General features: G+C 41.9%; 1 protein-coding gene across 5 annotated transcripts in view; it reads right to left on the bottom strand.

Moving 5' to 3' along the window:
• Positions 1–9,249: 9,249 nt before the first annotated feature.
• Positions 9,250–12,256, bottom strand: part of MAP2K4 (mitogen-activated protein kinase kinase 4) — a 97,386-nt gene continuing 94,379 nt past the window's right edge. For all 5 annotated transcript variants that reach the window (XM_084862640.1, XM_084862641.1, XM_084862642.1 and 2 more), the window contains one exon: positions 9,250–11,852. In XM_084862640.1, coding sequence (XP_084718766.1) covers positions 11,739–11,852 — 114 coding nt within the window. In that variant the 3' untranslated portion in view covers positions 9,250–11,738. The remainder of the gene's footprint in view (positions 11,853–12,256) is intronic.

The following is a 12,256-nucleotide window of genomic DNA, read 5'->3' as shown; positions in this document are numbered from 1 at the left end:
ATAAGATCAACAAAACCAAGAGCTGGTTCTTTGAAAGGATAAACAACATAGATGAACCTCTAGCCAGGTTAATCAAGAAACAAAGAGATAGGACTCAAATAAACAAAGTCAGAAATGAAAGAGGTGAAATAACAACAGACCCCGTTGAAATACAAAGGATTGTTACAAAATACTACGAACAACTCTATTCCAACAAACTGAACAACCTGGAGGAAATGGACATATTCCTAGAAAAATACAACCTTCCAAAACTCAATCAGGAAGAATCTAAAAATCTCAATAGACCAGTGACTTGGGAAGAAATTGAAACAGTCATCAAAAAGCTTCCAGCAAACAAAAGCCCAGGGCCAGATGGCTTCACAGGAGCGTTTTACCAAACATTCAAGGAAGAACTAAAACCTATCCTCCTCAGACTATTCCAAAAAATTCAAGAGGAAGGAACACTTCCAAACTCCTTCTATGAAGCCAGCATCACCCTAATACCAAAACCAGATAAAGACAACTCAATGAAAGAGAATTACATGCCAATATCCTTCATGAACATAGATGCCAAAATCCTAACAAAATTCTAGCAAATTGGCTCCTGCAGAACATCACAAAGATCATACACCACGACCAAGTAGGATTTATTCCGGGAATGCAAGGATGGTACAATATCTGCAAATCAATAAACGTGATATATCACATAAACAAGTTGAAAGATAAAAATCATATAGTCATATCAATTGATGCAGAAAAAGCATTTGATAAAATCCAACACCCTTTCCTGATAAAAACTCTCAACAAGGTGGGAATACAAGGATCATACCTCAACATAACAAAAGCTATATATGATAAACCCACAGCCAACATCATACTCAATGGGCAAAAACTAAAACCATTCCCTCTAAGAACAGAAACATGACAGGTATGCCCACTATCGCCACTCCTCTTTGACATAGTACTGGAAGTACTAGCCATTGCAATTAGACAAGAAGAGAAAATAAAAGGCATCCAAATTGGAAAAGAAGTAAAGTTATCCTTATTTGCAGATGACATGATATTGTACATAAAAAACCCAAAAAACTCCATTAAAAAACTAATTGACTTAATAAATGAATTTGGCAATGTAGCAGGATACAAAATTAATGCCAATAAATCTATGGCATTTCTATACACCAACAGTGAACTTACAGAAACAGAGACTGAAAAAGCAATTACATTTATCAATTGCACCAAAAAAATTAAGATACCTAGGAATAAACTTAACTAAGGAAGTAAAGGACCTATATGCGGAAAACTACAGGACACTGAAAAAAGAGATAGAGGAAGATGTAAACAGATGGAAGAACATACCATGTTCAAGGATTGGTAGAATCAACATCATTAAAATGTCCATACTTCCTAAAGCAATCTATAGGTTCAATGCACTCCCCATTAAAATACCAACGGCATATTTCACTGACCTAGAAAGAACTCTCCAAAAGTTCATTTGGAACAATAAAAGACCCCGAATAGCCACAGCAATCCTGAGAAAGAAGAGTAAAGTAGGAGGGATCTCAATACCAGACTTCAAGCTGTATTACAAAGCCACTGTTCTCAAAACAGCCTGGTACTGGCACAAGAACAGACATATAGATCAATGGAATAAAATTGAGAACCCAGATATCAACCCAAATCACTATGCTCAATTAATATTTGACAAAGGAGGCACAAATATACAATGGAGTCAAGACAATCTCTTCAATAAATGGTGTTGGGAAAATTGGACAGATACATGCAAAAGAATGAAACTAGACCACCAACTTACACCATACACAAAAATAAACTCAAAATGGATACAGCACTTAAACATCAGATGGGAAACCATAAAAATACTAGATGCATCCACAGGCAGCAAAATCTCAGACATATGCCAAAAGAACTTCTTCACTGATACTGCCCCTAAGGCAATGGAAGCTAAAGAGAAAATAAACAAATGGGACTACATAAAAATAAAAAGCTTTTTTTCAGCAAAAGAAACCATCAACAAAACAATAAGAAAGCCCACTGTATGGAAGAACATATTTGCAAATGTTATCACTTATAAAGGTTTAATCTCCAACATCTACAGACAGCTTATACAACTAAATAAAAGGAAAATGAATGATCCAATTAAAAAATGGGCAATGGACCTAAATAGAATAGTTTCAAAAAAAGACAGAAGGAAGGCTAAGAGGCACATGAAAACATGCTCAAAGTCACTAATTATCTGAGAGATGCAAATCAAAACAACAATGCGGTACCATCTCACACCTGTCAGAATGGCCAACATCAACAAATCAACAAACGACAAGTGTTGGAGAGGTTGCGGACAAAAAGGAACCCTCGTATACTGCTGGTGGGAATGCAGACTGGTGCAAGCACTGTGGAGAACAGTATGGAGTTTCCTCAAAAAACTGAAAATGGAACTCCCATTTGACCTAGTAATCCCACTCCAAGGATTATATCCCAAGAAACTAGAAACACCAATCAGAAAGGATATATGCACCCCCATGTTCATAGCAGCACAATCTACAATAGCTAGGATTTGGAAATAGCCTAGGTGCCTGTCAGCAGATGATTGGATCCAAAAACGATGGTATATCTACACAATGAAATACTATGCTACCATAAAAAAGAAGGAATTCTCATCATTTGCAGCAACCTGGATAAAATTGAAGGACATCATGCTGAGTGAAATAAACCAGCCAATGAAAGAGAAACACCACATGACCTCACTCATTTATGGATAATAAAGAACATTATAAACTGATGAACCAAAAGATAGATAGAGAGATAGTAAAGCAACAAGCAGACTGTCAAATTACAGCGGGGAGGGTAGGGAGATCTGGGGGAGCAAAGAGATCAACCAAAGGACTTGTATACATGCATATAAGTACAACCAATGGACACAAAACTCTGGGGAGGGAGGGTGTGTATGGGATGGGGTCAATGTTAAAATATGTACACAGATAATAATTTAATAAAATAAATAAATAAATAAATAAATAAATAAATAAATAAATAAAAGTATACTGTGAATTGCTTCTCAGCCTTTTGGCTAAGATCAAGTGTAAAAGTATACTGTTAAATAACTCATGTTGCAAAAAAAATTAATAATGTAAATTTAAAGAAAACTTAGAACAATTAAACCATTACATATCAGAAGTTATGAGATACATGCATAGCTGTTCTTAGAGAAAAGTTTATAGCCTTATATGCTTACATTAAAAAAGAAAGTCTTAAACTTATTGAGTCTACTATCCATGTTAGAAAGTTAGGAAAATAATGTAAAACTAAAGAAAGCAGAAGGTAAGAGGTAAAAAATGATAAGAAAAGAAGAAAAGAATAAAATAGAAAACCAAAAAGGTGCTTTTTGAAACAATTAACTCAGTAGTCAAACATCTAGCAAGATTGATAAAAGAAGAAAAGAGAAGATGATGGAAACAATCTATACTAATAAAAGGGTAATATGCTAATTAGACCAGGCTGACTTTCCGGACATCCAACTTTCTTCCAGACAAAGCCATGGTGGCGGTGTGGCGGGGGCCAAGGCAGAGGCAGTTAGGGGCAATCAGGCCAGCAGGGGAGCAAGCAGTTAGGGGTGAGATCAGACTGGCATGGGGGAGCAAGCAGTTAAGAGCGAGATCAGGCCTGCAGGGGAGGGCAGTTGGGGGTAATCAGGCCAGCAGTGGAGCGGTTAGGCAGCAATGAGGTAGGGGAGCAGCTAAAGGATAATCAGGCAGGCAGGCAGAGGAGGTTAGGGGCGAGATTAGGGGCAGGCAGGCGGGCAAGTAGTTAGGAGCCAGCAGTCCCAGATTGTGTCAGGATTACTTATCGAACTATGCAAAGATGGTGTGGGATTGGTGCAGGGACCAATTGACTAGCGGAAACACACTGAGAGCCTGAAATCCGTGCATGCTTGAAGCATTGTGTAAGGCAAAGGACCGGTCCATGTGGAGAGGGGGAACTGATAATAGATGGAGCTGAAAAATGTGGTGATCACAGGAAAACTTGAAATTATATTTCTACCTCACTCCATTTTTAAAAAATCAATTCTAAGTGGATTTAGAATTTGAATATCAGCAAAAATAACTTCAAAACTCTTAGTATAAAATACAGGATGAGTATTTCTAAATCTTGGGATTAAAATCTTATATTTTTAAAATGAGATACAAAAATCATGATTTAAAAATGTCTGAATAATTGATGTCCTTAACTTTTGTTCATAAAAGTTAACCTTTAAAAAATGAAAAGTTACTGAGAGAGGGTATTTTCAATACACACACACACCTGTGAACAATCTGGATTAATAGTATATGAATGGCAATAACAAGTTAATAAATAGAGCATAAGTAACCTAATGAGAAAATGAGCAGACACATGAATTGGGAAACTTATCTGGCCAATAAACACATAGGCTGGGCATCATTTGATTAGGGAATGTCATATCAAGATCACATTGAGACACCATTTTAAACTTGTTCAAATGGAAAAATTTTAAAGTCTGAAATACCGAATGTTGAGGAAAATGTAGAAAGTAAGTTGATGTGACAACTTGGAAAATAGTCTGATATTGTCTCTTAAAGCTGAACATCCACATGCTTTAAGATCCAACAACATGACTCTTGAGTGTAGATCTAAAGAAAATCCTGGTGTTTGTAAAACAGGACACAGGGACAAGAATATTCAACCCGGTACTATTCTCTATAGAAAAATCTGGAAATAACCAAAAGCCCATCAAGGGAGAATGGATCTTTTTAATGCAATTAAATATTTTATAGCAATCAAAAAGCAATATGGATGAAGCTTAGCAACAGACTCTTAAAAGGAAAATAATCCAAAATATTACAAACATGACCTTTTGATAAAATACAAAATCTAGACTCATAAGTATGACTGACTGATCTATTATCTATCTATCTATTCATCCATCCATCTTACTAGAAAGGAAGAAAGGGAGAAAGAAAAGGAGGGAAAAGATACAATAGTTAGAAAGGAAAGCAAGTGAATGACGACCAAGGGGATTCAGGAGGATGACTACCTTGTGCCAGGAAATGCAGGAAAATGTGATAATAGGTCAACTGTTGGTTAGCTATATATAGGTTATTGTTAAAGTTACTTTTATTTTCACATGTGTTCATTACATTATTATTAGCTAATAACTAACCAAATATCTAAATAAAACTAGTTGAATAGTAGAATACTCACTACCTAGGCAACTACATGCCCAGGTAAAACGCATGCTCTTATTCATGTTTTTACTGCTAAAAGGACAAATGGAGAATAGACACTGGGCATGTGAGATGGGAGGAAGGGGAGATCAGCATGCCATTCACTTTTGATTTCATATTGTTCAATTACAAAAATTTTATTTAATCCTTTTCATTTCTCAATAGACGATAGTCTCTGATTAGGGAATGTCATATCAAGATCACATTGAGACATTTTCAAGCTTACCAGTTAGTTGATTTAACTTAGTCAACATTTAAATCAACTAACTGGTTGATTTTTCAAGCTTACCAGTTAGTTGATTTAACTTAGTCAACATTTAAAAATATTCTATATCTGATCATTCGAGTAACTGTTACTGCTTATTGTCTCTTCTGGTTCTCATTCATAACATCTTGTTTCCTTTGTGTTTGTGATTTTTGAGTGTGAGCTAGTCATTTCCCTGTGAGCCTTACTTGTGGTAATTCTTTGAGCCTGAGTTGAAGGAGACATCTTCCAAAGGCCATGTTGATTTGTCCTGCCAGTCTCCTGGGGAGACTACTAACCTAGGTCTGCTTAAACTTTCTGCTTGGGGCTTTTGGATTACTGAGGTGGTGTGAATTCCGATCAAGAACCCTCATGGAAGTTGCCTTGTGGTTAGGAATCCTTGGCCATCTTAGTGTGTCTTCCACCCAATGCCAAGATGAAGGCAGATACATTTCAATTCCATCTCCCATCAATTGGCAGGTATTTTTCCTGCCTTACACTTTGTGTGTCCCTCCCTGAGCTCCCAGTCTCATTGGAGGATTTCCTAGTAGATATCTCACATTGACAGGCACCACACCAAACACTTCCTGAGCCCTAAACACGGCAAAATTTCAAAAACAACAGCGCAAGGTTTCTAGGATTACAAGGAAACTCTAGGCACAAAAGACTTTCCCCCTCCTTTTTTTTCAGCATTTGTTAAGCAACTTTCAAAGGCCTTGACACCTTTTGGAACAAAAGTTGCTCCTGGCAAGTTCTTTTTTCTGTCCTCAATTGGTACAACTCCTCATGCTTTGAAAATGGATCTATTTTCCAGAAACAGACAAGAGCTGGTTGGGATCAAGAGCTCCTGCTTCCCTCAGGGAGTGGCTGGGGCTTCCTTGATTCCTTTTGGGCCAATTCAGGAAAGCATTTTAAAATAAACAGTTTTATTTTGTAACTGCAAACGTAGTTGCTGCAATGAGGGGTTGCATTACTGGCACCCGATCTAACATCCTGTCAGGAGTAAGTCACAAGAATTGTCTTTCTGGTGGAGGTGGATTCTGACGTTGGTTGGTTGCTGACGGTTGACTAGTAGAACAGTCCCAACTATGACCTCTGGTCATTTCCTTTCTTTTAGCAGAGATGTGCCATTGACATAGAATGGCATATTTATTGTGCATTGTTTTAGGGAAAATCCTGTAGAGTCAACAGAATGCAATGCGGTCTTCACCAGGCCTTCTAAGAGAAAAGCGCTATCATTGTATTGTATGACAGCCAGCTGACCATACCACCGGATCACCGAGGTGACAGAGAAGACTGACCTCAAGTAACTCATGATCAAGTCGAGAAAGAGGCACGTAAATGTAACTAAATGTGATTGAATGCTACATAGATGTATGTTTCAAAAGAAGAGGTCTGGCCCTAACCAGTTTGGCTCACTGGATAGAGCATCGGCCTGCAGACTGAAGGGTCCCAGGTTTGATTCCAGTCAAGGGCATGTACCTTGGTTGTGGGCACATCCCCAGTAGGGGGTGCGCAGGAGGCAGCTGATAGATGTTTCTCTCTCATCGATGTTTCTATCCCTTCCCCTTCCTCTCTGTAAAAAAAATCAATAAAATGTGGGTTTTTTTTTTTTTTTAAGTGATCTGCTTAAACTTACCTTTTATGGAAGCTACATAATCTTCCTTTCATTAAAATTCCCCTTGCTGATATAGGCAAACCAGGTCAGTTTCTGCTGGATTTGCATACTTGCATTTTAGTCCTTAATTTGAATTCTTATGGAAAGGCTTAAAGGGGGGAAGGGTGGGGGAAAGTGATCTGAGCTCAGAAGACAGAACTGGGAAAGGCTTCTCAGAGGGTGTGACATTTAACTCAGGTCTTAAATAAGTAGGTGCTTTCAAAGGACAGGAAAAGCATTTCAGACCAAAGGAACCAATTTAGGCTAGAACTATGGTCAGCAAACTGCAGCTCTCAAGCCACATGTGGCTCTTTGCCTCCTTGAGTATGGCTCTTCCACAAAATACCATGGCCTGGGTGAGTCTATTTTGAAGAAGTGGTGTTGGAAGTTTAAAAAATTTGGCTCTCAAAAGACATTTCAATCGTCCTGTTGATATTTGGCTCTGTTGACTAATGAGTTTGCCCACCACTGGGCTAGAGAAACAGGCCTGCGAGGGCACAGATGTAGTAAGCCGAGAAGGGTGAAAGGCAGGGCAGGTTCTGTGAAAGCCACCTGAGCCACCAAGCCAGAGAGGATTTTCTCCAGCCCTCCATCCGTTCTTTGCCCCACACACGTGCTCAGGGGTCAGTCCAGCTCCCTCCACTCCCTAGGTTATCTCCTAAGGCCTCTCCTCTCTTCTCCATCCCCGACATCATTCCTATAGCTCCCCAACTTCTGCCTGGGATATTTCTGTTTCATTGACCTTCCCATCCCCCCACTTCCATTCCAGCCTGCAGTCAGTGAAATAATCTTTCGAAAGTATACATCAGATCCAACCATGTTCTTGTTTAAAATCCTATTTGGTTTGCCAGCACTTCAGTGATAAAGCTCACCCTAGGCATGATGTAGGATTCCCTGTATAATTACCCCCCTTTCCAGACTCTGCCCCGACTCTGACCCTGGCAGATTCCTCCCAGCTCTGGGATGGTGCACAGGTTACCAGAGTCAGCGAGCCCACTTCCGCACATTTAAGATGGAGGTAAAGTTCCTACCCATGCGCTGAGGGTTAAAACCATGCATTTAGAACCATAAGCATGTGGCCTTTTTCTTGCACATCCCAAGGACTCGTTAGAAACAGAACGATGTGATTAGGTCAGCACGTTAGAAAGAGAATGTCAGTGGGAATGCGCTGTCAGGTGCTTTAAATCAGTGCAATGTCTCATCTCTAACTCCATGAGAAACCTGTGCCACAGCCTGGGTTTGCCTCTTGCTCTCCTCCCCACAGCTGTCAGGGTCAGCACTTCCCTTCCCTCAGCCTTGCTTTGGGGGTCTGTTTCTTAATTAGCCCAAGGGGACACTACAGCCTGACTGAAGGCTACAGTCAGAATCAAATGAGACTGATGAAGACTGCACTATCCACACAGCACGGAGCTCCCGTGGCACCAGGTCAGTCTCAGCAGGATCTGGAAGCTCCATGGGGTACCTCTCTGCGGGAAGCTAAGGCTCAAGGGAAGGCCAGGATTCCTACAACCACACCCTTCCCTGGGTAGTGCCTGCTCCTTACCACACTTGGTCCTGTAGGGGTCCCTCCTGCCCCTCAGGTCAGATCAGAAGCGGGCGCAGAATGGCAAGGTGCCAAGTTAACATATAGGCAGGAGTCAGAGTGTGCCCACTGACTGAGAGGTGGTAGGATCGCAGACACATTCAGTGCCCGGGCTTCAGTGTCCTCTCCAATAGTTCCCAGGGTCCCGAGGCTTTTGCTCACATCAAGTCCTCCCATTCATAAACCTCTCAGGTCTGAGAGGCACAAATCCCTTCCCTTCCCCTCCTCTTACCCAGGGAGCCGTGAGAGACGGCGCTGAACTGACATGGACACTCACCAGCAGCCACAGAACCAGGAGCAGAGAGTGTGGCTGGTGACCAAGCCCCAAGCCCAGCAGACTAGACTCCACCTGTCCCAGGGGGAACTGCACCCTCTCCCTCCAGCAGTCATAACACAGGGCAGGGCAGGGCAGCCAGCAGAGAATACACTCAGGGGACTTGGCCTCCCACCTGCTCAAAGAGAAGGCAAAGCCATAGAGCAACGGCAGGAGGAGCAGAAAGAAAAGCCATAAACACGTCCAGAAGAGACTCTCTCCCGAGGTGAAACTCACAGATAATTTAATGGAATTTACTTAATCTTCCCCTCTCAGGATCTGGCTTCAGAAAATCAAATTACAAAGTCATCATCACATCCTAGATTTATTACAACTGACCTGCAGGCAAAAGGATAGAACTATTACATAAACACTTCGATTCCATGTATATATCTTAAATAGAGGAGGATTTCAAACAAGAATACAGGATAAAATATTCCAAAGCTCCAAGAAGCAGTTATGTTACTGAGCTCCATTTTTACAGACAAATAAGGCAATATCCCTGCACATTAGCTTTTTGATAATTTTTATACATTTTTCTATGATACAAGAGAAAAATAACCAGAGCTCACAATGTACAGTTCTTACACTATTTTCACAGTCTGTGAACACTATACACCCTTTTGTTTTAATAAAGATACATTGTAATAAACTTGCCCTTAAGTTTATAGTTTATAGTAATCTATGATTAATACACTAAAATTGCTTTGATGTGGTCACCCACACAACAGAACGGTCAGATCAGCTTAGCTCCTGGACAGTCAGCACTGCTTTGATCTCCACTGTAGAATGGCAAAGTGACCCTGCGCCGAGCCCGACGGGAAGTTGACAGCAGACGGGAAGTTGAGTCCCCGGGAGATTCGGAGAATGATGGCTTGGTGTGGCTGAAGGAAGACACCTAACAACGCTTCCTTCCAGAACACTGGGAAGTCTAAGGTTTATGATGCCATAGGGGAGAAATGGAAAATTAGGCAAGTGGACCAAAGCGATAAATCATTTTTAAATTCTGAAACTGACAGGGAAGTGACTTTAAAACAGCACCATTCTCCCTTTATTGTTGTATAGTGTTGATGACTGTCACTCTGGGAGGAGACACAGCGGTACCTGCCCCCGGGGTTCTGGAACCGCCTCACCTGGCTGGGACCACTCACAGTGCTGCTCGCAGAGCCGAATGCTCGGTGCCAGGGAGGCCAGAGCAAACCTGAAGGGAACCTGGCTGGTGGGGGAGTGAGGAAGCACAGCAGAGAGAGCAGTTTAAATGGGCTTATCACTATTCTGGGGCTGTAGGGTTGTGGGTTGTTCTTGTAGAATCCCAATTCCAAGAAATGATGACCTGTTAGGGTTCTCACAGGTGCTGAGCTCACCTAAGACTGCCGTTTCAGGTCCTCCCTGGGTCACTCGTGTTGCTAGAAAGATGCTGCCTTTTCACCTACCACGTTACTGAGCCCCATGGTGTTCAGCCTTTTAAACATTGGCGCATCTGAGAGATTTGGGGCTAGAAATCCTCAGTAAGGAACATCCCTGGTAATTATAAAGGTTTTTAATAGGAGGTTGGGGGGTGGGGGGGGAGGCAAAGTACTGGATTAAGCAAAAGACACAAAGTGGCAAGAGACTACAGGGGCAGGGAAAGAGGCTCAGAAACCGAAGACCTGGACCAGTGACGGCAAGCAGCTGGGATTTGGTCTTTTGCTGCCTACGAGAAATCTCTATCTATCTAATCAATCAAGGCACATTGCTCCTCGCTACTTCTCCCTGGTAGTGAGTTACGATGGCTACAGTATCAGGCTCGGGAAAGGGGGGAAAGACAGAGCTGCTAAGAGCTGTTCCAGATAAGATGCTAGCATTGGAAACATCTGTAAACATTGCCCTCCGTACTTTTTTCTTTTCAGTCCTGGTGGATGGTGGCAGGTGGAACCTCAGGTTGGCAGCATACCAAATGCTGAGTGACAATTCTTAGGATCAGCACCTTCTTTGACAAGGGGCAGACTCCCGGTCTCCCAATAAAGAGCAGAAGGACTGGTCAAGGAGAAAAAAACACATTCTGTCCTGTCTCGTTGTTTTACTGTTCGCCTCTTTGAATGCAACATGGTTTTTGGTAAAGATAAGTCCATTCTAATTTAAAATGACATTTCAAACGGGAATTTGGCCGAGCACATCGATCCCGAACATCGACTGTGACCGTAAAGCAACGGGACCTCAGCTCAGAAAGTCTATTGCACTTGGTGAAGAACGGAAACCCTCCTGTCTCCCGGCTCCAGAAGGCAATGCGTCTCGCTGGCTGGGCAAGCTCTTCTCACTCACGCTGAGTCTCTACGTTCAGACACAGAATATCCTTCACTGCGTTCTTCCAGGACCGGAAGTCTGACAAATACCACTCCAGTAGCTGCGTCTCCAGGTTTTGAGTCTAGAAATGAATTAAAGATGTGATCTAATCACAGTCAACAAATTGATCGTACTGACTTCCACGTTCATGAGTATGTCATCAGGAAAGAGCAGGTGAGGTCTGACCAGCACGAACACTGTCATCAGTCGGATACTTCGGGGATGCACGTCCTAGGTGACGGGATATACAGACATGATGGAACAAACACCAATCATATTGCACGTGGTGTCTGGGCGAGCAATAAAAACACTGTGATACGGGTGAAAATTCTTTACGTCTTGCTTCCTCTCAGCCCTTTTTTCTAGAGTCTGACATAGCAGCGGCATCAATCGACATACATGGGAGAGCTGGGAGATGCTGGCATTTGATCCAGGATTTTACAAACATAGCTTGCGACCTCTACAGTACGTTCTTCATACATTAAAATAAAGGGATGTTTCTGCAAGAAAATTGAAGAAAAAAACAAATGAAAATTTATATAAGAGCCCACGTTGGGCTTTTCCCAATTTTGGTACAGCACAGAACTAAAGGCTCAACCACTAGCACCAGCTCAGCGCTGCGAGCACGGCCTGCATCCCCAGGAGGCGTGTCAGTCGGTGTGGCCTGCAGGGAGATGCTCAGGCTGGAATCTGGAGCTGGCCTGGGTACTAATCTGTGGGCCAGGGAGCATTTGCTAAGGCAGACAGCACTGCTGTTCCTCTGCATAAAGCATCTGAGAACCAAGAACTCCATGACCACAAGTGCTAGTCTCAGAAAAGACACTAACTCAACTGCCCATTCCCCCAGGCGCAAAATGAATCCTGAACAAAAAGATGTTTCAATCCTTCTCACCCTGCTCCAAAG

The sequence above is a fragment of the Pipistrellus hanaki genome, assembly GCF_964339955.1.
Source record: "Pipistrellus hanaki genome assembly, chromosome: 16".
In the NCBI taxonomy this organism is placed as follows: Eukaryota; Metazoa; Chordata; class Mammalia; order Chiroptera; family Vespertilionidae; genus Pipistrellus; species Pipistrellus hanaki.
This window is presented reverse-complemented; position numbering and strand designations above follow the sequence as displayed.